At 49.6% G+C, this 27,531-nt stretch overlaps 1 protein-coding gene across 2 annotated transcripts in view; it reads right to left on the minus strand.

Moving 5' to 3' along the window:
- Positions 1–27,531, minus strand: part of COL22A1 (collagen type XXII alpha 1 chain) — a 246,303-nt gene that overhangs the window by 47,486 nt on the left and 171,286 nt on the right. For both annotated transcript variants that reach the window (XM_073893246.1, XM_073893247.1), the window contains exons 41-46: positions 20,627–20,662; positions 19,257–19,310; positions 17,977–18,021; positions 13,840–13,887; positions 8,124–8,237; positions 7,303–7,356 (exon numbers count right to left, since the gene is read on the minus strand). In XM_073893246.1, coding sequence (XP_073749347.1) covers positions 7,303–7,356; positions 8,124–8,237; positions 13,840–13,887; positions 17,977–18,021; positions 19,257–19,310; positions 20,627–20,662 — 351 coding nt within the window. The remainder of the gene's footprint in view (positions 1–7,302; positions 7,357–8,123; positions 8,238–13,839; positions 13,888–17,976; positions 18,022–19,256; positions 19,311–20,626; positions 20,663–27,531) is intronic.

The raw sequence follows: 27,531 nt of genomic DNA on the forward strand, positions 1-27,531 counted from the left end.
GTCACTGGGCAACCTGCTTCAACTCTGTCTCTTTCTTTTATTTTTTTAATTTTATTTTATTATGTTATGTTAGTCACCATACAATACATCATTAGTTTTTGATGCAGTGATCCACGATTCATTGTTTTCATATAACACCCAGTGCTCCATGCAGTACGTGCCCTCCTTAATACCCTGTCTCCATCTTTTAAAATGAGAATAATAAAAACAGAACGTTTGTCATGGGATTGTTGTGAGCATTGAACGACCTAAAATCTACAAAGTGCATAAGTGAGTAATGAGTTCATTGTTAGCTATCATGCTTCTCATCATTGTAATCACCATCATCATCCTCACCATCATCAACCTCACCATCATCACCATCACCGTCACCATCATCATCATCACCAGCACCATCACCACCACCACCATTATCACCATCACCATCATCATCCTCACCATCATCATCATCATCCTCACCATCATCATCCTCACCATCATCACCATCACCATCATCACCATCAGCATCCTCACCATCATCACCATCATCCTCACCAACATCCTCACCATCATCACCCTCACCATCATCATCACCATCATCATCCTCACTATCAGCATCCTCACCATCATCATCATCACCATCACCATCCTCACCATCATTATCACCATCACCATCCTCACCATCAGCATCACCATCACCATCACCACTATCATCATCATCATCACCATCACCTCTATCAACATGATCACCACCATCACCATCATCATTGCTGTCATTATCGTGGTTAAGACACTCACAACATGAAACCTATCAAAAATATTTTTCACAGACTAACCTTGAAAGTAACATTCAAAGGTTCCAACCTCTCTTAACTGTCACCTATTCTGGCTCTGCATTTACTGTGGCAACAAATGTATTTCAGTAAAACGTTATTAACCAAAAACATGTCAGTTCCTTTAAAAGTATACATTATGCAGTAAAATGAGTCTTTTGCAATAAGTCAATCTTGGCTCTGGCTCCAGGCCTGTCACCTCTTGTTTCTGCATCCTGGAGCAGATCACATCCCCTCTGTGCCCTGGGTTTATTCATCCAGTAAATGTAGGACACAGGGGGGCAGTCAATCTAGGAGAGTCCACCCAGGTGCGGAGCCCCACAATTCACCCCCTGAAACACGGGGTTCAGCCCTCTTCCTGTCCACACGGCCATGCCATGTCAGCAGCTCACTGAGGACCTATAACGTTCCCCGGCTGCCTCCCTGAGCCATGCTGGGGGCCAAAGGCCAGTGTGCAGAGGAGAAAAAAAGGTTCACAAGGGGAAAAGTATTGGTTCCAACATTTTTACATGTAATTAGTTCTACTACTTTTCAGTCTATAAAGCCAGCAAACTGTGTGCAGGCCGTATTATAATCTCAATGAAAAGAAGTGACATAGAATAGCACACTGCTTCTCTGACATTTAGGACAATTGCCTTAAAAGTAAATGGTTTCTTTTCAAATCCCAGTCCTCAGTCTGGGCTTAGGGTGGTTTCAACCTTCAACTCCCAGCAGTGAAAATGTCAGGAGCTCAAGGATCTCCACAGTTGCCCTGTCTCCTTCTCTGCTGCAGCTAAGGATCAAAGCAAACACAGCCACCCCCAACCCTGACTCACTTCCTTCCAGAAGAGAGGACTGACATTTACCAAGCCTCTACTCCTCTGGGCACACTGCCAGGCCTTTCCACATGAGATCCCATTCCGTGTATTTCTTTGTTTATATCCTGAGCTGATGCAAAAAAAAATTTTTTTTTTCACATGCCCGGTTATTTAATTTAGCCAGTAAGACTACTCTATGAGGTGGGGGTCTGACCGGAGTGTATAGATAAAAAAATCTGAAGACCAGAGAGGTTAAGTCATTCACCAAGGTCACACAGCTAACAAAAAGCAAGATTTGGAGCCTAATCCAGATCTATCTGTATTCAAACTGCCTCTTCCTGCCCAAGTTACTTTTTTGGCTATTTCCATGGGCATGATGCCTTGTCCCACTGGTTTTATAATGTCAAGAGCATAGCATTTACAGCCTAGAAGTCTGACTGTGAGTGCTCCAGGAAACTTTCTAAAATCACCGGAGATACGGCAATCAAGGAAACAACAACATCCCTGACTACCTGGAGTTTATATTCTAGAGAGATTACTAGTTCATTACTTTACTAGCTCAGTTCTCTTAGATGATGTTTAATCAGAGCCATTGTCAGGGCTTAAATCTCCCCCATAAAAAGAAGGGAAGAGATTCTCTTCCCAAACCTTTTTTCTTAGAGCATTTACTTCAGAAAACTTGTCACTGTCTGTTCTCTGTCTCTTTGAAATATATGTAAATCCTCTTAAAAGCTAAGTAAGTCCTGCCAGATCCAGGACTCAGAAAATTCTTTCTCTAGGACCTGGCATCCGTCCCTTTGAAATATAATCAATCATCAAGGAAGAGAGCTCCCCCAACCCCCCAGTCTCCATGGGGAAAGGGAGCCTAAGGGAAAAGCAGGTTCCTTGCTCCAAGCTCCAGAACTACTTCCTGTCGTAAAGATGAGAGCTCATTTTTCCTTTCTATAAAGCTAATGAACTAACATAGATGATCCCCTAATTCCCAGGTCAACTTAGGATGGACACGTCTGGAGAATGGTGCTATCAAGTCCTCTGACTTGAGGACCAGTTACTGTTTATCTTGAGGACTTGTATGCAGCAGGTGTGGCTGCCAGGCTACAGAAGAGAGCGAGATTTCTGTCTGCAACCTCTCAGCGGATGGCCTGTGATGGGTATCACAATCTGGCTTAATGCTAACTCAGTAATATGGCTGTTTCCTTCTCTTCCACCTTCCTGGAGAGGTTTTCCTGGGTTGGGAGAAGATTTTCTTTAGTTTTTAATTATATCTCCTCAATACCCTCATGTGCTAAGCGCACAGTGTAACAATTACTTAGAGACTGTGTTCATACCAGGAGCTGCTCCAAGGATGTTGGTTTCTGTGACTCCACCAAAAAGGCAATTTTCTCAAGGGGTTTACAAACTGTGGAGGGCAGGGCCTAAACCTCAAATTAACGATTCTCTGCTACTAGCAGAGTAAGTCCTGTCCCTGAATTTTTGTGTGCTGTTTCACCGCCTAGAAAGCCATTTGCCAAGGACGTCTGACAAATCCTTGCCTCACCTTCCAATGCAACTAAAATCCTACCTCTTCCAGGTGGCCTCCACAGGTGCCCCTTGCCCCATGGCATTATTTTCCTTAAAGCCATTTACTCTTCTCCTGATCATTTGCTACAACTGCTATTAATTTAGAGAAACAATTATGAGGACCACTTGCGGTTAGATGTACCCAGCTGGTTCCACGCCTGGTGCTCTGTAAATGTTTCCTTGTTCAATCCTCACATCCTCTTTGTGAGATAGACCATATGGCTCTTCTTTTACAGATGAGGGACCCGAGGTTCAGAGAAGGCAAATAAACTGCCCAAGTCCTATAAGTAGTAAGTGAAATGCACTCAGCTACCAAGCAGCAGAGCCAGACGGGGAACCACTCACTGACCTCCAGAGCCCAGCCTGTGTCCGCCCATCTTGATTGCCCCCAGCCCCAGTCTGACTTTTGTACAAACCACCAGCTTGTAGATCTTTCTTCTCCAACACAACATTGGGCCCTAGGAGGCATGGTCCATATCTGACCTCCCTCTACACCTCCTGACCCAGAAGGGAACTTTGAAAGGGATGCTTGGTCAGAATCTTCCAGGATTGAGGCAGCTCTGGGTGAAAGAGACCTATGCTCCTGAAGACAGCATAAACCAAATGGCATGGGGTACCTTCTGGGCAGGGACGGATTTGAGAGCCTCTTCTGGTAATTCGAATAGTAGCAGAGGAGGTCTTATCTCTGGCCCCCAGAATTATCCAGAAGGTCCAAGTGGGGGCTTCTGCTCATCTAGTGTCTCCAGTCCCTGCAGTTCCCATTACCTGGCTGGTGGGCACATGAATGAGAAGAAACCTAAATGCTTTTCATGGAGGAGAGAATAATCAGCATTTCCTACTGGGAGGGGGTTTTACATTGGACTCTGCAGAAAAGCACATTCCCAGGGTCTTCACTCTGATTATCATCTTGTTCCTTCTTCCTCCTCAGCATGGATCGTAATCGTAACAGCAGCCACTATGTCCAGACCCCATCCCTGAAAGTCGGTGTTTCACACAGTTTGAAAGCTCTACAATGAAGCTGTAATCGATCGTGGCATTAACCTCCCCAGACCCAGCCACCAGTCAGAGCAGCTGCAAATCTGCAAGATAAATTTTGGGGAAGCTGATCTCCCAGATGCAGGATCACAATTGCAAACAAACAAGCAAATGAACGCCCTTGGAGAGGCACTGGACCAGTGAACACCTGGGGCCTCTGGCTATGAAAGCACAAGAACAATAATCATAAGTGCTCGGCCACTGGTAGCATTTTCAGTGTACAAATTCATCTTCACGTCCGCACGTCTAGCTGAGATCTCGTTTGATAAGCGAGGTTCAACAGAGAGAAAATGAAAACAGTCCTCCCGTCTTTTCTGGAGAGTGGTGTGGGATGAATGACGAGCATAGAGAGGGACTTGGATTTGAAGGCAAGCCTGTGAGTCCTCAAAGGAGACATTTAACTCCTCCCTGACTCATTTCCCCAACAATAGGTGGTGGACCCAGGAAGCCCGCTGGGAGCTGTCCTTGGTGCTGATGCTGGTCCCACAACTAAGTTTTGACAGCATACTAAGGGGCTGGGTGGTCCTACAGCTGGGCCAGCAGGGACTCCCCTCTGCTGTATCACCTAGTAGTTTGGGAGTACTGGCTTTTAACCTTGCTAAGCCTTCACTTCCTTGTCTGTAGAGTGGGATAATATCCCTACCTCCTAGGATCATGCTGACCATTGCAAGAGACCATGCTGTAAAACAGGTAACCTGGCCCTTGGCCCTTAGAACACTGGGTATACTGCCCACTGTAACTGCCTGAGGGCTCATTATGTAGGGTGGACCCCAAGTCCTGCCAACTTCTCAAGGTCACCATGGACTCCCCAAGTGGAGACAGCTAGAACCCTTTCACCCGGGGCACTAGTTTTTGTGCTTTTTCTGGATGGAAGCTTTCTTTGGCTCTCTCTGAATATGCAAAGAACAAACCCTCCCTGGAAGTGAATTATAAAGGAACAAAGGCAAAGCCATTGTCCCAAGACACCAGCAGTTTAAGTGGGATTGGGCTGATAAAGAAAACAATCCCTACTTAGTGGAGGGAACTCCTTATCTGTTTAATTGATTTGCTTTTGTTTCTCTGAATAAAAGCCATTCCTCAGCAAAGGCAAATCCAGCAGCCCAGAGTTGACAGCAAAGGTTACTTAAAAAGGATCAGCTGAAACTGGCTGCCTGCAGATTCCTCCGGGCAAGGAGCTTAGCCCCAGCTGATAACCCCAGAAAGGGCGGGTAAAGCAGGGTAATAGCGCAGGTGATGCTACACTTTATGGGCATCTCTTAACCTAACACTGACCTGATGGGCGGGGAAAACCTCTTGTTCCAGCTACACTGAGACCTGACATCTATAGTTCCTGAAGCAGGAGCCCTGGGTATGGCAAAACCCTGTAAGACTTCACGGAGTCTATGGGCCACAAACCCTCGATGTCTTAGCCTGCCAGGCAGTCCTGGGAAGTCGGGATGTTTTCCATCCTGATACCCAACAGCTCCAGTGAGTGCTCTATTACACCACAGTATTTCTGTTTGCATCTTAATATACTAGTAAGAGCTCCAACCCCATTTTACAGGGCTGACCCTAGGGTAAGGCAAGTGAGCACTTACCTATGTGTAAACATGTAAAGGATTCTGGACACATCGGTATCCAAAATAAATAATAGTCCAGTGTCGTATTTAAAAAGTAAAAATTAATGCCAAATAATCCAAGATGAACAAAATATAAAAATGTAAATAAATGGGGCTCTGATGGGGCTGGGATTAGGGGGAGTGAGGAAGGTGAGCAGTTCAAGTGGAGGGTTAGGTCCCATCTTTATTTAAAATTGTGACATTTTGTTCCTTGTGGGTCAACTGCACTAATTTTAAAGTTCTTAAAATATTGCATTGAAGTCCTATTTATCTTGGTTACTGAGGTCTTGGGCTCCCCTTACATCTTATGTCCAGGTCCTCCCCCCAGTCCCGGCCCTGCCGCTGGCTGGGACCCCACGGGCTGAAAGAGCCGTAGAGCTAAGGTTGGCGGAGGGCCTGCAATGTGCCAGGCCTGGTAAGGGCATCTCCTGAGCAGATTTTAAGGCCACAGGCCTGGAAGGAAGGTCACTGCTTTGACATCCCTTAGTTTGTTGGAAGAAAAGGAAGGGCAGAAGTAAGACACTAGACCTTGGGAATGCCAACCCCAGAGGTGTGGCTCCTGAGCTCTCTCTCCTACTGATGGATCTTGTGTCCCCAGGCAAGCCACACTGCTGTGTCCCAGCCAGGCCACAGGGGGAGACACAGTGACACACCTGCCCCTGAATGTTGGGGGAGGGCAGCTTGCATAGCTTGCAGAGGCACAGAGGCCCCAAGGCTATCAGGGACAGCCCCCCCCTCCCCCGTCCCCGGGGGTGTTGGGGGGAGGGGTGGGAGGGTGGGGGATGGGGAGGGTCAGCACTCACACAGTCTCTTCTGCTTAGAGCTACCTACTGTCACCACCAGGAACCCAACCACCACAGCCCAGACACCTGTTTCAGCAGCCAGAGCCTCCCCTCCCGTTCTAGGGCTGAGATCACAGTTCCTTCTTCCCAGGCCTGTCTCCCTGGCCCTCTGAAAGCACAGAGCTGTCCTGCCCATGGTAGGTGGGTGCCTCATCACTCCTATGAGCAGCATTAATGCTCACCCATGCTGGCTTAGCACTTTCCTAATAACGTTGTCTATTGAACAACTAGCTCCTTTTATGTATTATATTGTTCAACTCTAACAAATCTCTGAATCTTACTTTTATTCCTACCATTCGTGGGTGGTAAGACTGAGGCCCAGAGAGGTCAAAGATTCTGCCTTAAGGCCACACAGCTCTGACTCCACTCAGGGCCGGGAATCAAATCCAGAGCCGTCTGACCCCAAAACTCACATCTTAACCAGTGACTGCTACCTATTCCAATCCCCTAGCTCACTTCATTATTCAACCACTGAGGCATTTGTAGATGAGTTCCCAAGGTCACTGAGATAGTCAAGGTCATGGTCAGCCCTTGAATGCGGGTATCATGATTTTTAAAGCATCCTTCCTCCACACCAGACATCATTCTTCCTCAGAGGTAGATTAACCAGTGAGATGAGCAGAGTGGACGCACATGATGTTAATGAGGGCTCACTGACCTGTGGTCCAGCTATTCCTGGAGGCCCTGGGAGGCCCCTGGGCCCAGCATCTCCCTGTAGCAGGAACAGAAGAAAGACAATCAAGAATGAGTGTCTGGAGCTCATACCGAGAGTCATCAGCATGTCATTGCCCTTGCACACCTATTCACCGATTTCCCACTGAACTGTCCCTGTCTCCTCCCCCCCAGCATGTCTGAGCAAAGGGTGCGGGCCGGTGGTGCTGCTGAGTGTGACTGTGCATTCACGGGCACAGCTCATGACTAATGTGGTAGCCAATCCCCCAGATGACCCCTAGACCTCTGCCTCCTCCCATTTGTACGGAAAGGCAGCACTGGGATCTCTAAGATGATGTATCTCATCTTTGGGTGGCTGGGTGATAGACATTGGGGGAGGGTATGTGCTATGGTGAGCGCTGTGAATTGTACAAGACTGATGAATCACGGATCTGTACTTCTGAAATAAATAATGCAATATATGTTAAGAAAAAAAAAGAAGAAGAAGATAACAGGAGGGGAAGAATGAAGGGGAGTAAGTCAGAGGGGGAGACGAACCATTACAGATGATGGACTGTGAAAAACAAACTGAGGGTTCTAGAGGGGAGGGGGTGGAGGGATGGGTTAGCCTGGTGATGGGTATTAAAGAGGGCACGTTCTGCGTGGAGCACTGGGTGTTATGCACAAACAATGAATCATGGAACACTACATCAAAAACTAATGATGTAATGTATGGTGATTAACATAACAGTAAAACAATTATTTAAAAAAAAAAGATGATGTATCTCATCACAGTGATAAAGACAAACTGTCCCGTTTTCTCCTTACCTTTTTCCCTTCTGTGCCTTCTCTCCCTGGCTTTCCTGGGAGACCTCTGTCCCCTTTAAAACCTGGCAGACCAGGGAGGCCCGGGGGGCCAGGAGGGCAGTCATTGCATACGTCCTGAGAAAGAGAGAGAATAAATAATAGTCCCTTGCAAAGCGAAAGGTGGCCCATGAAAGTGATAGAAAAGCAAACAAGTGCATCAGGTTATTATCCAGAGTGTTCATGTCAAACTTTGCATTTTTCTCTTTCTTCATCTGAAATCAGATTTTAGCGCTGATACGTCTGGATCATGACCTCATTTCTCCCTACTTCTACCCAGGCAGACTGCGTGAAGTATTGCCCACGACAGTGATGTCAAAAGTGCACCACTATCTGTGAGCATTTAAATGCATTAACAGTACAGACTTAAGGCAAACATTCAGGGTTGTTACAAATAACACGTCCACATCCTGTTCCTAAAGCTGGAGATGGAACGAAGCTGGAAGCTGAGCTCTTTGTCTCCTGGGTTTGCCTAAGTGGGTTGCGAACAAAGAAGTAACAGGCACACAGCCTCTGGATTTTCTGGCTGTGACACACACACCCGGTCTGACCACACACGCCTGGCATTATTCTTTGTCCGAAATAGGTGTTTAATAAATGTTGCCGGTCGGTGAGTTGCCCAGTGACGCACAGGAGTGCTGTTCCTGGTGTGATTTTAAAGTCCTTTCAGCCCAGGGAACTCGTTTCCTAATTTCCTAATTCCTAATCCTGTGTCATCCTAAAACCTTACAGTCTGGAGTGCAGTGCGGACCCAACAAAACTCACTGGCTTGAGCACACCGCGGCCTGTGTCTTATCCCAGAGTCTGCGGTACTGCCTCTCGGCAATGCTCCCTCCCCTCTCCTTGGGATAAAGGTTAGAAGCAATAACACAGAGAAGGCACTTAGAATAATACCAGATCATCCCCAGTGCACTTAGCTAGGATCCTCAACTCCCACCTGCACTCACTGACTCCCTCAATGAAAAACTACTTGCGAAGCATCCACTGTTAGGCTCCGTGCCTTTATTTTTTTTAAGATTTTATTTATTTTTATTTATTTGACACAGAGACAGAGATAGTGAGAGAGTGAGAGAGAGAGAGAGAGAGAGCACAAGCAGGGGGAGCGGCAGAGCAGAGGGAGAGAGAGAAGCAGGCTCTCTACTGAGCAAGAAGCCAGATGCCAGGCTCCATCCCAGGACCCTGGGATCATGACCTGAGCCGAAGGCAGCCGCTTAACCGACTGAGCCACCCAGGCGCCCTAGGCTCTGTGCCTTTCTGCTCTGAGACCACAATGAGCACGTATCTTGAAGAGTTCCACACTTAAATGGTGTTAATTGGCACAGAACAAATGCATTGACCAGGGCCTGGGGAATGCTCCGCTGGAGGCATCTGCACAGACCCTCGGCAGCTATACTTCTTCCTAGGGGAGGTGATGTTGCAGGTGACAGCAATCACCTTGGTCTCTGACTCAGGACAGAAGAGTTTTTCCATCACGAAAGTTGACTCTGAATGACTCGTCTTCCTTTCACCTGCCTCCCTCCTATTCAAGCCCCGAAGAGTCTTTAGAAGTCTCCGGGACCAAGAAGCCATCCTATTGCTTCAGACTGGGGACTGCTTCAGACCCTGCTCCCACAACCCCAGGAACACCTGCACTTGCCCACTGCTGAAGTGGTCCGTGTATACCCCATTCCCTCCCCACCAAGCACAAAGAAGGTGTGAGCTCTCAGAAAACAGAGTAGAGTTGTTTTATCTTTCCACGTCCAATTCAGAGCGAAGGGCCTTCCAGAGAGCAGGGGTTCGATACATGAATGAACTAGCTGACCCAACCCACCAACTAAATGCCCTACTGACCCCCTGACCTTTCGGTGTCCTGCACCGTCTTCTTTTAGTGGGTGGTTCGAGAAGCTGGGTAAGTATTTTTAGAGGCTGGGGAGTGCCAAATGCCGGGATATACAAAGTGAGGTGAAAGACATAAACCAAAGGGTACTGGTTTGGGTCTGTTTTTGTTTGGAAGAACAGTCCTTCTCCTATTCTTTAAAACAAGCTGCATCCACGAAGCAGTGCAACAGTGGGTGTGTGATAGGTGGAATGGGGCTAGCCTGGGGGCAGCAGGAATTCCGGCCACTGAGATTTTGCTAGCTTTGGAGGACACGGTGATCCGGAAACCATTCTTTATGGTGGGATCCACACTGTATTATGCAGTTATATCTGCATAATACAAAATCTCACCACCTATTTCTTCCCAATTTCTGGAGGGCTAACTCAGCCTGGGTCTGTCTTCATCACAGCGTCTGTGTAGGAATGTTCCTTGAATGGGGCGCCTGGGTGGCTCAGTCAGTGAAGTGTCTGCCTTCGGCTCAAGTCATGATCTCAGGGTCCTGGGATTGAGCCCTGGCTCCCTGCTCAGCTTCTCCCTCTCCCTCTCCCTCTGCCCCTAACCCCAGCCCCCGCTCTTGTGCTCTCTCTCTCTCTCTCTCTCTCTTGCTGGCACTGGCTCTAGCTTAAATAAGTAAATAAATAAAATCAATAAAAAGACTGTTCCTTGAAGACGAGCTGTAGCAGTGCCCAGACTTACATTGTGGGTGCCGGATTACAGCTCTGACCCAGCCCCAGAGTCCAGGGAACACAGGGAGACCAGCCCCCAATCTGCAGGCCCACCCACGCTCACTCTGGCCCCCGTGCTCTTGGGGCCCCCTGTTCCTCCTGACCCTGGACTACCCTGAATGCCTTGAGACTAGACAGGGTTCTGCTTGTAACCAGATCACACGGAAGCCCCTGTCCCCTGGGATCACGGCTTCACCCCTCTGAGCCTCAGCCTTCTAATCTGTGAATGGAGAACCTCAAAGTCCGGTGAGAAAGAAATGAGTTAATGAATGAAAAATGCCTGACGCCATGCCTGGCACATGGGGACAGTTTGGCGAATTTAGCTGTTAATCTGCCATTGTGATTTCCATACGATCTCCCTCCCCGAATTTTCTGCTTTGCCTCATCTGCCCATCAGATGCCCTTGATCATCAATACTGGTTGCCAACTTCTCTACCTAATGGAGCTGCTCAGGTAAGTCACTCGAGCCCTTTGAGTCTATTTCCTTATCATAAGGTCCTTCTCCTTCCTTAGGGGATGGTTGTAAAATCTAAATGAAGTAAGACATGCAGAGCACCTGGTGTGTTGCAGGGTTCCTTGGAATCTATAAATGTTGCTTCCCTCTGGTCTCTGTTCCCTTTCTTTTGTCTGAGATGTTCTCATCAAACCCAGTTCACTGGGCTGGTAGTCAGCATAGTGCAGCATACCAAGTAAGCACACCACCCGATGCCTACCAAAGGGAGGGATGCCACAGCCCTTGCTACTCGAAGAAAGCACCCAGGTGTTGTTTTCCAGCAGCAGAGATACCCCCAGGTCATCTTATCCAACCTCTCGCTGGATACCTGAATCCTCACTGCAGTATTCCTCCAAAGGGCCGTTCAGCCTACCTCTCAAACCTCGAGGTGGCAGGCAGGGAACTCACCACCCACCCGTACTTCATCAGGGAGCTGGCAGCTGGTTCTGGCCCATGCAAGATGACGTCAGGTGACATAGGGGGGTCAAGCACAGGGGTCTGCAGTTGGACACACTGGGTTTGCGTCTTGGCTCTGCCGCTATCCAACTCTGTTACCTTGAACACGTGCCTTGCCCAGGTGTGTTCAACCTCCTCCCTATAAAATGCAGACCTAACAGTGCCCACCTACTGGGCTGTCTGGGAAGATCAGATGAAATAATATTTATCCAAGGGAGCCATCTGATGGAGACATCCTGAGGACGACCTTGCTGGGCACAGATCCAACTGTGGAAGTTCATTTACCAGGGACTCAGGAGATGAACTTTCTACCCAGGCAGTGTTCCAACTATCAGAATGAAGTATGTGATGCTATAAAATTCCTTGGGGCAGAGACAAATATTCTGTAACAAAAGATGCCTTCTCAGCAAGGGAGGGACCTGCCACCAGCCACCTGGGCCACACCAGCAGGCTTTACCCTACATCAGAATGGCAGCAGGTGACTAGAAAGTTTGGAGCAGTTAACAGGCTCTGCTGACCTGGGAAACCCACTTGGACCCAAGCAAAGCACAGCTCCATGGGACCAGCAAGGCTTGGGCGTCACCCTGAATGTAGGTGCCCCATCCTCTTTGGGGTTCCCAGTTGCTGTGATGAACACAGCTGCATCCCACAGCAGGTAAGGAACACTGATGGGACTAATTGTCTGCCTCAATGCGGTAGCAGTAAAGCATGAGGCTCCACACTCCTGTTATCATTGGCAGAAAGACTGGAACATCTTGAGGTTAAATTCTTTGTGGGGGAAGGACAGCTTCCCAGGTCTTTCTAGAGCAACGGAATTATGAGAAATGACTGAGGCTAATAAAAGCCTCCAATAAACAAGGAATTTAATCAATAGGTAATGATTTCTTGTCATGTCCTTGACTATGAAAAAAAGCTTTCTCTTGTCAATTAAGATCAGGAAAGATTTTCTACTACTAGTTTAAAAAAATAAAATAAAATGTATAGCTTTCCATCGAGGCATCTCGTTGTGTACAGAGATGAAAAATCTCGAGCTTCTCTGAAAATGTTTTCTTTTCTCTTTTGTTTTGCTCCCTCGCTCTCAGGCATGAACTCTGTGGCTTTGACATCACCCAAGTGCTTGTTCAGAATGCAGGAAGCGAGGAAGGAGCTGATCACACAAATGTCAAGCTTCACCCTAAATTAAGACAAAGGCTTGACACAAAGCCAGCAAAAGGGTCCTCCCTACTCACTGCAGCAAGACTGTTCTTTCTGAAACACAGACCTTACCCGTCTGTCTTGCTCACTGCCTGTCCCAGCCCTCTGTCATGTCAGAGCTGAGGCCCATGGGTGGGGAGCTGGGCAACCTCACAGTTTGCCCAGTCTTGGCAGAGGGATGCCCAGCTTCTCAGGGCCTTTAGCAACCATGGACAAAGTGAACAGGTTCTGAAAACCAGCAGAAATCTGCACCCAGATCTGGTCTCCTTCCTGGCCAAAAGGCCCGGCAGTGGCCTTCACCTCCCTGCCTTGTGCCCTGGCCCTTGCACCAGCAGGATGCACCCCCAAGCTGTTTGACTCTGCCTATGGCCCCCTTTTAAGAACACAAGACAGCCTTGTGTGGGGTTAAAGTCAGTCTCTGAAATCAGTGAGCACCAGACTGCATTCCCAGAAAGCCACTGACCCTCAGTGCCTCACGTTCCTCACACGCAAAGCAACAACAGAAATAGTACCAACTCCAGAGAGTAATCATGGAAATCAGGTAAGAGATGCACACCAAGCATTTATCACAGCCTTGCAGAGAACTTTCTAGACGGATGGAAATGCTCTGTATGTGCATTGTCCACTAAGAAAGGCTTTGGCCACATCTGGCCATTACGTATGTAGACTGTGGCCAGCATGACCAAGGACCTGAATTTTTAATTGTATTTAGTTGTATTTAATTTTAGTCAACTTAAATTTAAACTGACACATGTGGCCAGTGGCTGCCAGACGAGACGGAGGATTGAGCACATCGCCAGGCAAACAGGGAGTTATTAACAAATACTGCTGCTGTCATCATGATACTAACACACAGTTGTTCAAGCACAACACCCCACAACTTACTGAAATGTCCACCCCACCCCCACCCCACCACCATTTCCCAATGCATGCACGTCGACTTCATGCTTTTACCTTAACCAAGAGATTTACGTCCCCTGGAGACAGTAGTGAAGAGGGGCCCTGCCAAAGTAAAAACAAGTAAATACAGACATACACACATGCACGCAGTACACCCTGTCCTTGCTCAGACGGCATAAGGCCTTCAGAGCGTATCCCAGATTCAAACGGCGCTGTCTACATCCCAAGCCAGGGAGGCATGGGAAGAAGTCACTTCGGAGGCAGCAACCATACATGCTGCCTGTCCTACCCATGTCTGACGGACATCAGCCTTCCTGGTCCCCAGTCTCCTCCTGCTGGTCTCTCTCCCCATCCCCCATCACAACCTGACAGGTCTTGTCGGTACTGTGGAAGGCCAAGGGACAGACTGTCCTGGATTCCCCAGATGGGTACCAGCTGCAGCTATCAGCCATTCACAACCTAGTATGAATTGGAAGCCACTTGTTCAGCTCTCCCAGATGAAACTGCGTTCTAAACCTCACCCATTATACAGGTTGAAGGTGTCTAACTCTGGGAAAGAGATTTCAGAAGTCAGGAGTAATTACAAAGCCTCTGAAGGTATGTAGAAGTCTGCAGGTCACCAGAGTCCCATTCAAACCCACGGAGTTGCAGTGTGCTTTGTTAGGATTATGACCAGCCTGGAGCCCAAGGTTGTATGCAGCCTGGGTTCACACTGGGGTATAAGAACCCAGAGCTGGAAGGAAAGCCATAATTAACAGGCAGACGCTGAAGGGAAGAGGGAAGTCTTAGGTAGAACTGGAATAGATTGACAGGGTATTTTGCAAACTTCTAAATTTTGCACAGGGAAAGAGTGCCAGAGAATCCATTCTCCAGAGGAAGGTGTTAGATCTTCCTCTAGAATATGGGAAGCCTGTGGCCACAAGTGAACGTGCAGGGGCTGCTTTCTTCTGATTAAGTTTGCATTTTGGCCTATGAATTATGGATTGACTCTAGCATCTTGGGGATGCTGAAACCAACACAATTTTCCTGGCTACCAAAGTCCTTTTCCTGACCCCCCGGGGGCTTCTGCTGCACCCTACAGCTAACCAAAGCCACGTGACCATGGCATCATGTCAGTTTGCTCAGGCAGGTGTGTGCAGTTTCCTGTGGCTTCTGTGCACGGGGCCTCTCTCGACTCTGGGCCAGGACACAGGTGGAACCCCGAGATTGGGGCTGACAGACTCGGATCTGGAGGTGCCGAGGTAGTGCCAGCCCCACAGGCAGAGCTCACCCTGCAGGCACCTGCTGCAGCCGAAGCCCAGACCCCCTGGTTCTGGGCGAGACCCTCTGGAGGAAGGCCAACCCCTGCAATATTGTTTATTGAAACTTTAATTTAAAAGCAGAAAGAGGTTTTATCCTGAAGCCTTATGTTTTTCCCTGGGAAGTTAATAACCATGGAGGATCCATATTGCTCAAATTGGGCCATGTTCGTGGGGCTGGTGCTGTATTAGCCGGGGTGTTTCTGTGCTGTCATGTGAGGCCCCTGTGTAATCAGAGAGGCCCCACTAGACCACATGGCCAGGAGCACTCACAGAGGCAGGGAGAATGGAGAGGGAACGTTCAGCCCAGGTACAGTGTGGCCTTGGGGAAGAGTTTCATGAATGTCTTATAGGGGCCGGGGGGAACACAGGCTGTTTAGCCACCTGCCATGCTGGGCTCCGAGGAGCAGCTCACACAGGGCAGATCAGTTCAGGCATGATGGACAGGTAGAAAAACAAAGGGTGGGAAGCGTGGAGGCTGTAAGAGCCAGTCTGTGCCCTCCCAGGCCCCTCCCGCCCTCCCAGGGTACCGCGCCACCAGCTGCCGGGGACCCTTGCTGGAAAGGCAGGGACTGACTGATAGGGAGGTGACACAGACTCTTAACTCCAGGTGGGACAGTGCGGTGGTGCTGTTCACAGACCTAGCAGCCCCCTCGGGGTCAGGCTGAGCCTGCCATGCCCTGCTTCCCTTGATCCTTGTGGGCTTCACCCCCAGCCCATCCATTGCACAAGAGTCCCCGCCAGAGGCTGGGTGTCTCGGGCCCCAACTCTCGACACGGATTCCCAGCACAGGAATTCTGCGGGTGCAGCCTCGGAGAAATCGTCTGGGTCCTACTCTCCACCCAGAGGAGCAGGGACTGTGCGGGGCAGGCTGAAGTCAGCCGGCAGGCAGCGATGGATTCAGTGGGCATCTGAACGCACTCAGTCCAGAGGAAGTCTGGCCCTGCTCGCTCCTGACGGGTCACCTCCAAGCCCTCGGACACCCCGCCTGATGAACCCTGGGTGAGCATCCCTCGTTGGCAGCACGTCCTGCTGTTCCTGAGCACCTACACCCCTCTCTCATGAATTCGATCCTGGGAAGTGCTGTCTGCACACGCTCACTGGGGATGGGGGGGTGGGGGGCACTGGAAGCTCTGGACCTGGTCTTCCAGGGGCTCTGCCTCTGCATCTTCCTGCGCCAACTGCTACCTGTGTCCTTCCCTCCAGAACCAACTGTCATCGTGAGCAGAAGAGTGTTCCCTGAGTTCCGAGGATCCTCTCAGTGAGTCCTCCTGATGAATCACGGAGCCTGAGGGTGTCTTGGGGGCCCCTGGAAAATGATTTATCTGACCAGCAAGAGCAGAGAGACCCTGATGGCTACTGGGCTGTACTTGGGACCGTTTGTGGGCCGTGCGTTCAGGGAATTTAAAAGTGATCAGAAACAGACCTATTCTCCCTCCTCCTCCCTCTTTCTCCCCCTCCCCTTCCAGATTCTGCGGGTGGCCTGCTATGGGACAGTCACGGTTGTCCACACTGTCAGTGGACTGTGCTGTCTTCTCTTTGCAGAGAGCTGTCAAGGTCTAGATTTGGCAGAGGTCATCTCCCGTTTAGCCTCTGGTCTGAACCTTGCTCTGCCCCTGCTGCACCAGGGCCTTGCACGGGGCTAATGATGGGGCTTCCGCGGGGCTCACTGTCTGCCGCAAAGCTGGCTTCCGGGCAGGAGGAGGGTAAGTGAGCGGTCCCTGACCTCTCACATGACCATCCTCTGATCCCACAGGTAGGTCCCCTGCCGAACAGACTGGGGTCCCCACCCAGGTCTCTGCTGGGCCCAGCAACCGGATGAGGGTGCGACAGTTGTTGGTGCCCACGGGGGCCTCTGCTTTGGGTGCTTGTCTGGGTCAGGCAGTGGGCCAGGCCTGCAAAGGAGACTCTGACTCTCAGGTCCAGCTGGAGGTGAAGCTTCTGCCAGGTGAGCATCCTGGTTTCAGAGCCAGACTTACGGTTGGTCCCACCAAGGCCTCAGAGTCCCCAGCCCTGATGCTACTGTCTCTTCCCTCTGTCTTTCTGTGGGGACCAGCTTCTCCCATGTCTGCACTGCCGTCCCCCCCAGACTGCTCATCCTCACCATTCCTTCCCTAGAGGGTCCCCCGCCCCAGGCCTGGTCACTTAGTCAAGCCTTGGGGCTTCTCTGGTAACGGCAACTTAATCGGGGGTGGGGGGCACTAAACATGTGCCTGAGGAAGCCCGTAGGAGCCTCGGACTAGACCACCAAAGGAGCGAGCACTCAGGACCAGCCATTCCCCTGCAACACCCCACCCCTCCGGCTTCCACTGTTCCCACCGAGAGGAAAGAGTTTTTGCCACCATGTGAAGGGGGCAACTGGGCAGTGCTGACATCCCTGGACATCCCTGCACAGGGGCAGGAAACGGGCCAGTTAGGACTTTGTGATGTACACTGGGGTCCAATTGCTCACCCCCAGACCCATTCTCTACCGTTCCCTGTCCTGTTCCATGCCGGGGAGGCCACACCCCAGGAGCCTGCCATGGGGCTCACTGTCTGCAGGCCCTGGCTGAGGTGAACGAGGAGAGGCCCCATCAGGAAACTGGAGTTGGGGAGACCCTGCTCCGCCCCTCGGGCCTAGCTCTGGGGCAGTGGCCTCGCACCGACAACTACAGCTCCTACGGGCAGCCCCTCCCCACCCTCATGCTCTGGCTTGGCACTGGAAAGAGGTTATGGTCCTGTCGGCCTCCTGCTGTGGCTTATCTCTGGGCCCCCCTGCATCTCAGATCAGCCCTGGCCCAGGGCTCTGTAAGAAGTCCCTCTTTCAGCCTCTTGGAGCATCTGAGTTGTGTTTTATTCTCATTGGAGCCCTGACTGAGAGTTAATATTCATCCAGAACAGTGAGATGACATACGGGCTTGCCAGGAGGCCCTCTTTCTCCTGGATTTCCTGGTACGCCCTAAGAGAAGAGAAACAGGACACATTAATAGTGCTAAGCACATCATCTGGAGCCGCTCGGCCCACGCCCCCCAACCTCTGTCCGCCAAGTGTAACTGGGTGGGGAGAAAAATCACCCAGCGGTGAAAACTGGTACCAATAAAAACACATGGTTTCCAGTCTCAGCTGAACACTCAAGTCTTCCCAGGAAGAATTCCACTGTGGCAAACATTTAGAAAAACCACCCCTCCTGAAACTCTGACCCAAAATGCAAAACTGAAAATGACGCATGCACACAGAGCATGGACCTGTATACACACACACACACACACACACACACACACACACCTTAAGTTTCCACCATCCTTCTCCAAACACAGGTGGGAGGACCAGCTTTGAAAGGAGGGCTGGTTATAAGAATGTCACATTGAAAGTGGGCGGGGAACTGAGAATGGTTGGACAGGTTCTAGAGGGTAACTTTCTCCTCTGCAGGGGAATCAAGGAAGGGAAGGGGAGGGTGATTTATTGTCCCTGCTTATAGTGAGCTGAATCTACAGATGGAGCCATGCGTGTCTAAGAGTAAGTACTACTGCTTCATGGCGCCAGACAGCTGTGCCTCATAGGAACTCATCGCTGCCATCCGTCCACTGGGTCAGAGGATGCATCGAGCAACATCCATGTACCTGGCATGCTGCCAGGCATCAGGGACCTCGAGGTGCATAAAACACATGGTCCCTATCTTCTTGGAGCTCAGCTCTATCTAGGCAGAAGCCAGGCATGGAGATAAGAGATGATTATCATTATCACCACGTGGGACGGGATGAAATCCTCAATGAGCATCAGGTAAGTCTGGGGATTCTCGTGAAGGGAGAAAGCCATTGCAGGGATGGGTCAGGAACAAGTCTGTGGAGAGCAAGTCCAGGGCATGGGATCTGAGCAGAAATGACCCGCTAGGGATGTAAGGAAATTGACCAAAAAAGTGGGAGTCACCGTCTGGGACACCTGGGAGCTAACAAGATTCTGAAAACGCAATACCAAAGCGTAAGGAGAGAAACTAGACAATACAAAATCATAGCTCACAAGCAAGAGAAGAGCAAAAATCAAAATACGATACTGGGGAGGGGGACAGGGATGAATGGAGGACAACTGCCCCTCTGGGGGTTTCCTGGTCAAGGGAGGCTGGGAGATGGTGGAGGTGGGCTTCCAGGGGAGTCCAGAAGCAACTCAGCTGAGCAGATACCATTGCTCTGTACTTACATCCTGGCCGGCGGGTCCCTGGGGGCCGGGGAATCCAGGTAAGCCTCGGGATCCCTGAGAAAAAGAAGGCAAGACACTTGCCAACAGTTTAAGCAAAATTAGACACCCCCCCCCCTTGGCAATAGTCGGTTCTCGTTGTACAAATGGCCTGTTACTATGAGGAATCTGATATAATAATGTGTGTGCCAAGATTCTCTGCTCAGCGCTTACTCATTTCCCCATGCTCATGGAGGTGGGCATGTTACACACACACAAAGAACATTCTGGAACACCTTCACTCCGAGCCCTTCTGTCCAGGCCCTGGGTGTGGGCTCCTTCCTTGAGCGGAAGGCTCAGCTCCTGTGGCGAGCACGTCGTGGTTCACCCCTCCACATCTGGTGGGTGGCTGGCTGGCTCAGCACAGCGCCCGGTACTTAGAGGACATTTATTACTTTTTATTAGAAAATCACTCCCATTCTGCTGAAACTTTCTGGACAACATCAGGAATTCTCACACATATCTTTCACTGTGGCTCCCCCTTCCTGTAGGAATCTTCCTGAAGTAGATGTGCAGGGGGGAGTCAGCACTCTGTGATGGCAGGGGCTGGAACGGGGCCAGCGCAGCCTCTCTGAGACCTCCCAGATGTCCCCTCCAGAACCACCCCTCCAGAGGAGCCCCATCCCTGTGTTCTCCACCTTAGTGCCACGCTACAGGAACTCACTGTCCATGAACTGTTCTGGGCCTCCGGTTTCTCATCTATAAAATATGGGTATGCAAACCCATTTTCTTGGTTCAGAAATCACCTGAGTGCACAGAATTTTACATATAAAATATGTCATCATAGGTGCTACTCCTGCACGGGGGTGAGTTCATAGAAATTCACATTTTCCTGGCGAACGCATACACTATGCTTATCATCAACGGCGGCTACTCCTAAGAACAAATGTTTGCTGAGCTCTCCTGTTGCTTCCCAGCATTTAGCCCATCAGACCTCCACAACGGCCCAGGGGTCTTGCCAGGCCCACCATACAGATTAAAGAGAGATCCCTCCCTTGATCAGGACAATGAGGCTTGGGGTAGTGAAGCCAGGATTCAAAATTAGTTCTGCTGGTAATTAGATTAAAGTCATCAAACCACGCTCTCCTTCTGTGACACGGAGATGCCAAAGAGCAAAGCCCGTCTCAGTCTGCCCAACTATAGCATGGGCATATTGGATTAGATGACCACCCATGCCCTTCCTACTCTATCATTCCAGAGGCCGAAGGTTATATCCTAGAGTCTGCACTGTTTAATGTTAGGGATTTGCAGAAACCACTTGAGTTTGTCCCCTCCACTTTTATTAGAACAGAATTTCTCCCTTAAGCCCAACCCTTCATTTATTCATACTGTACCGGGGGCCCTTTGTCTCCTGGTGGTCCAGAAGGGCCCTGAGAAACAAACAAACAAGACATTAAATAAGTCAAGTCAGAATGAAAATTTTCTTTAAACATGCTTTCGTGTTTATTTCCAAGGGAGGTCTTTAACTGTCTTTGAAGGGGTAGCTAACTCCCCCAACTGTCCAGCCACAGTCACCTACTCACCCCACCCAGGAACTCCGCACATGGAGGTCTTCCTGGAACTTTCTCCATCTGTCCCTGAACAGGTACCACCCTATCCTGGCACCCACTTGGTTCCTGATGCCTAAGCTCCTCTCTAGTTTATAGCTCTGGTGCAGGGTGGGACCCAGCAGCCCACCACCAGGAGGTGGTGCCTCCCTCCTGCTTGGGACAGGCTGGGGGCACACTCAGGGCCAGACTCCCCGGCATGGCCTGCTTTGCTGATAACGCAATGGTGCCCCCCAACTCCTAAAAGGGGGGTCTCTCTCTCTCTCTCTCACTCACACACACACACACACACACACACGTCTGTCCTCTAAGCCCTCAGCTTACAATGTGGCCTCTAGATATTGCATCTAAGATGTGGCCGTGGACTAAGGCATGAGTATATATAGTTTTAGGCCCTGCCATGAGCAGAATGCTCCCTTGACCCAAGTCTTCCCTATGCTGCACTTCTGCATGGATGATTCTGCCCCGCTTCTACCTGGACACATCCCCACAACTATCTTGTCAGTACACTTCTAAGAAATATCAAAGTGTTAGGAGTCTGGGTTGCTCAGTCCGTGAAGCGTCTGCCTTCAGCTCAGGTCATGATCTCTGGGTCCTGGGATCGAGCCCCGCATCGGGCTCCCTGCTCAGGGGGGTGCTTCTTCCTCTCCCTCTGCCCCTCTCCACCCCCTCCTTGCTTGTGCTCTCTGCTCTCTCGAATGCTCTCTCTCTCAAATAAATAAAAAATCTTTAAAAAGAAAAAGAAATATCCAAGTGTTGAGGAGGAGGGATTGTATAATGGCATTCCTAAATCTGAAGCCTAAACAAGTTTTCAACAACCACAACCCTCTTTTCCAAGATTATGCTCTCTGATACATTTGCTCAAGAGCCACTTTACTCCAACACACAGATATTGGCCTTTGATACCACTTTCCACTAGAAGGAAATACAGCTCCTTGGAGAAATGACTACTTCCAGATCTGGACAAGAAAGGTACACAAATCTAGGGCACCTAGTCATTCCAAAGAGCAAGGACACTATCAAAGACAGCTAGGCTTGTGTCAAAGGTACTCAGGGTCAACTGGGATAAGCTCCTACTGGCATCAAGGAAGACAATCTGCACATCAAAGGGAAGCATAACTGCACTATACTGAAACACATCAACTGTGTTTGAATACAGGAGTTCAAAATTATTGATGAAAAACAAAACACCAAATTAATCATCTTTGTGAGATGCAAGGGAATCCAGTCACTATTTGAAAATAATTGAAGGGAAAGACTGGAACAGTCATGCATATCCTGCTTTCCATGTAATTTGTACCACTGGGTATGTCGATTGTAATTGAGGGACCTTTCCTCCATCTACAAGTATTCTCACAGATACATAAAAAAGAACTGGTAGAACAAGAAAGACATCCATTTGCAACCCTTGATGTGCTAATTGATCTAAGCATTGGACATCAAAGAGTGTGAACATCACAACAAGAGAGACCACCAGACACCAGGTGCCTCCTAAAGGAAGAACACACTCTCTGTGAAGTTTTGCCAAAAACATCAAGCCAGAATCTGATCAAGGCTCTAGGCCCAATTACGGATGTATAGGAAACTCAGGGACAGAGCAATGTGTTAAACTATTAAATTAGCAAATTCCAGACTTGGGAAGCTCTAGGAGACCAAAATTAAATCTTGTTCCATCAATAAATAAATTGCAAAAGGAAAGAAAAAATAATGGAAGAAAAATCCAGATTACAGGGGCACCGGGGTGTCTTAGTCTTTTAAGTGTCTGACTCTTGATTTTAGTTCAGGGCTTGATCTGAGGGCCGTGAGATCAAGCCCCATGTTGGGCTCTGCACTGGGCGTTGAGCTGGCGTAAGATTCTCCCTCTCAATTCCTTTGCCCCTCCCCCCTCCCTCTCTCTAAAAACAAATCAGCCAATTACTATCTCTATTTGGTTCTCGATTCAAACAAGAGAACTGCATAGGCATGGCATTTATGGAATAAACAGAAACCTGACCACTGACTGGATATTTGATGATGTTATGGAATTACTTAGGAGGGTGTAATAATGAAACTGTGGTCATATTTAAAAAGTCCTTATCTTTTAGAACTATACTGAAATTATTTACAGATAAAATGATATCTGTCTGGGATTTGCTTCAAAATAGTGGAGGATGAACAGCGAGGAGTGGCCTTGGACAGGGATCCTGGTCATTGGAGCTACGTGTGGCTGCATGGGGTTCACTTGGCTCTTCTTCCAAAATATTCTTTTGGTCTATCTGAAATTTTCCTTGATAAATGTGAGTACATACATAATGTGTGTGTGCACGCTCGTGTGTATGAGATGGGCTGGCAGGGCCCCTCGGGGGAAGCCTCCAAGTTACTGATGAGCTCAGATCCAGGCTCTGGGTTGGCGTGGGGAAGCTACTGGAGAAGGCCAGGCAGGGAGACCAGGGTGGAAATCCAGGAGGGAGACAGGAGGGAGGCCAAGAGAGGCCAGAACCAGAGCCTGGCCCATTGGAAGTGCTCAGTAGGCACAGGACTTAATATTAGCAACAGAGATTAAAAGGAGAGCTCCCTATCAGAAGTAACACTGGAAACCTCTTTCAAAACATTTTTTCATCAACGGAAAAATCCCAAGACTTTAATCTAAACACCAAGAGTGGAGTACTCAGCTCCTGGTCATCCGCAGAGCCCTGGGGTCTGAGGGGTACCGTGCTATCCAAACCCTCCCCACCCCCTTCGTCTGCTGCCCGTGGGGCCTCACCCTGCGCAGATAACAGGATGGGAGTGCATGTCAGTGAGCCAAGCCCTGCACATTTCCTGAGCATCAGCTTGGCACTAACTACTGAGAAGTGCCTGGTGTCCCCAAGCAGGGTCAGAGAAGTGGCCACAGGGCCACACATACTCCTTTCAAGGGAAACTGGCCAGTCTACTTCTTGGGAAGGCCTGAGCTGCGTGGCTCTCTGGTTCTTATAACCAAAAGAATTGAACGAAACAGGCAGATAAGACATATGCACAAAACCCAGTTGCTATTGTACAAGCTGAAACTAACGTGCCATTGTGTGTCAAGGATACCTCAATAAAGAAACCGAGAACATTGTTGCTAGACTCAGGAGCCAAGATGCTCGCAGCCAACACTATCCCAAGAAAAGACTTCTGAGCATGACCTCATCACTATCGCTGCCCTGCCCGGGCCATGTCAGAATGCGGGGGGGGGGGGGGGGGGGGGCCCAACCTTAACTCTGCCACGTCGCAAGTGTCACTTCGGGCAATGGTGTGCCCTCTCTGTCTCATTTGTAACACGACAGGGGGAAAGGGACCCAACTGGTGTCGATGCCCTGCTCTCTGCTGCCCTCTGCAGGCCGACCGGCGTGCCGGCTGGGATTCTTTACCTTTCAGCAGCTTTCATCTCTAGTCTAATTTCCTCCAGGATGGGGAGTTCAAAAAACACCTCTGTGAGGACTCTGACACATTTTATTGCACATAATCAGCTCCATGCTCCCTTCTTCCATCAGGCTGTCAGGCTAACAGCGAGCCAGTCCTGTTCCCATGGGGGCCTCTGCCTAAGCCAAGGGAGGCTCCAGACAGGCGAAGGAAAGGCGAGGGAGGATTTTGATGACATCGAAGGGTCCAAGGCAGGATATCAGGTGTTATTACCAGTATTATCGTGTTGTAACCTCCCAACAGCCCCGTTGCTGCTGCAGAAATGGCTGGTACTCGACCCATGAAGAAGCTCACAGAACCGGAAGACCCAAGTCCCGGGGAGCCTGGCTGCAAGTGGGAATCCCGCCCTGGCTGGCCTCGAACTCCTGGCTTCGGTGAGGTTCAGTGGCAATTTGATCTGCCCTCAGGCCTAGGCTGGATCATTTTTTAAGCGTTTAACACCCTGCTAAAAGATCAGAGACAACCTGGAGATTAAAGGGATTTTTTGTTAATGTCTTGAAGCAAGAGGCCAATGTTAGCAGCCACTGCTCCCCCATCCATGCCCCTGTCCAGTGAAGGTTCCCAGGTTGGCAGGAAAAGCCAGGGCTCCCTTCCAGGGTGTCAGCACTGCTCCTGGATGCCAAAGGCCTCGGAGCATCATGCCCTGAGAGGAAAGACATGAAGAGTAACTTCTAAGCTGGTCCATCCTTGATGGAAATGAATAATCCTGCTCATCCTGCTGAAGCCACAGGCGAGGAGAACTGGCTTGGGAGGATGTGGGAAGTGATGTGTGTCCTGGCCCTGGTCCTGGACTAGCTATGTGACATTGGCCAAGTCGCTCTGCCTTGTGAAGCTCAGACTGTTTCCAGGGGAAAACAGTGTTGTAGCAGACACCGTCAGCATCCCACTCCAAACGCCCTGAACACACAGCAACCTGGCATCATCCTGGGCTTTCTGTAGCCACAGGAGGACCCCTGGCCCAAGGGCAGGGCAGGCTGGGAGCTCCTGGGGATCAGCTCCCCCCCTCTCCAGGGAGCAGCCTTCACGCACCGGCCAACTGGAGTGGGCACATAAACACCCCCGCCTCACCCCGCTGTCAGAGGACAGCTCTGCCATGCGCCTCGCATCTCCTGGGCGGTCGGTGGAGGGGAGCCCTAGTTGTCCACTGTGGAAGCCTGCTCATGAACACACCCTCCCTTGCTTCCCTTCCTTTCCCCACAATGCAGCCCCGTAAGTGGTGATTTTTGGAGCATTTCCCAAATAAACTCCTGGCCCTTGGATCCTGTTCTCAGGAGAGCCTTCTACAGAATCCAGCCTTCAGCTGGTGGTAAGGCAACTTCCATGGGACTCCAGGAAGTGGTGGGTGTGCATGCTTCTACACCTGGTACCCAGCCAGACACACACCACCCATGGCCCTGTTCCCATGAAGGGGCAGCGGCGTCCCCAGCAGACCCTCACCCATGGCTTCACCCCTTCTTCCCCTCCTCTGACTCTCAGGGCACCCCTGCATCCTCTGTGCAGAATCCCAGGCCATCAGGAGCCTAGGCAAGGCACCAAAGACAAGATTTATGAAAATTCCGTAAGGCTGTGCCTGCCACGGAAGCTTGTAATAAACTGAAGTGGAGGAAAGACATTATACAGTTGATTCACAGCCCCTTGGTTGCAGCCAGCCAATTACTTTTCAGGTGGAATCACTTAGGCACGAACATATTTCATGGCTCATTTTAGGCAGCTCTGAAGGGGGAGGGGGTGACATGGTGAGTCCTTAGGGAACAGACCAGGACCTACAGAGACCTCCTGAGTGACAGAGGGGCCTACATGTAGCTTACAGCTTCCCTTGCAGAAAGTCTTCTAGTCTCGAGGGTCATTCCTGCAGGATGCAGGATCCTCACTCGAGCAGATCAGGCCCCACGAGGAGGAGGATTTCAGCAATAACAGTCTGAACTACTATGTTTCTTCACTGTAATCTTTGACCACAGTGTTCCTTCCAGCTACCAAAAGACTGAAAAAAAAAAACAAATTAACAGTAGACATTCCCAAGGGGATTCTAAACACCTGCTCCATCCATGGTTTCCGGGGACATTTGGGAAGGCAGGCGTCCCACTGCTAGGGGTGTGATAGAAGGGAGACGGTCATTTCTGGTGGGGAGCAAGTGAAGCAAGATAGGGCTGGGGGGACAGGGCTGGAGTGCCCTGGAGAATTTCAGGGACAGAGTGAGGAACCCAAGATGAGTGTTGGGATGTCAGAGGACCACAGAGGGAAGCAAAGGGGGTTTCTGTTTGGCAAGTGATATTGTAGGGGAAGAGACTGCATTTTCTTTCAAAGTATTTGAGAGACAAAGAGTGGTGTTCCTTGAATTATTTTTGACTATGGTCTGCATTTCTTGAATGTAAAACCAAGCAATGACTGGGGTCATATGCTGCTCTGGTTTATATTCGGGTCACACTGAATAGGGGCAGAGTTAGATTGCATGTCTGGGCTAAGCAATGTTAACAGCAACAACAGTACATGGGTAGTGTGGATATCGCGAGGCTTAGTAAGAGCATTTAAAAAGGACTGGGTATTTGAGCTTCTTTTAAATAATAGTAAGACTGTGCTATAGACTGAATGTGTCTCCTGCAGATTCTTATATTGAAACCAAACCCCCCTTGTGACGGTATTTGGAAGTGGGGGCTTCCAGAGGTTACTAGGTAATGAGAGCAGAACCCTCATGACTAGAATTAGTGTCTTCACGGAAGAGACCCTCGAGGGACAGCTGGGTGGTTCAGTCAGTTAATCGACTGACTCAATTTCAGCTCAGGTCATGATCTCAGGGTCATGGGATTGAGCCCTACGTCGGGCTCAGGGCTGGGTGTGGAGCCTGCTTAGGGTAACAATTAGGATTCTCTCTCTCCCTCTGCCCCTCCCCCTACTCTCTCTCTCTCTCTTAAAAAAAAAAGAAAGAAAGAAAAAAGTCAGTGCAATTTTAAGGTGCATTACTAACATACTGTGTCTCTTTAGCAAAGGAAGGACCAAATCAGAAGATAAGTCACCAGGATTGAAAACTAGCCTTAATTTCTGAAGGCTGTAATTCAGTAAAAGGGAGCAGGAAGTGTCCTCTTTGGGAAGAATCAGAAGCAATGGGTGGAAGACACAGAAGACCATATTCCTATTCTCAGTGAGAAAATTTTCCAATAAATGTCAATTCTCTATAGAAATAACTGTCTAAATTTCAAACCCAGATATACTGGCTTTGAAAGAAGTGTGTCTTCTATCTCTAGAGATATTCAGGTGGACTCTGGTTGAAAAAT

This window comes from Callorhinus ursinus, unplaced genomic scaffold, assembly GCF_003265705.2.
Source record: "Callorhinus ursinus isolate GAN/ISIS: 27379988/994484 unplaced genomic scaffold, GSC_fseal_2.0 scaffold5, whole genome shotgun sequence".
NCBI lineage: Eukaryota > Metazoa > Chordata > Mammalia > Carnivora > Otariidae > Callorhinus > Callorhinus ursinus.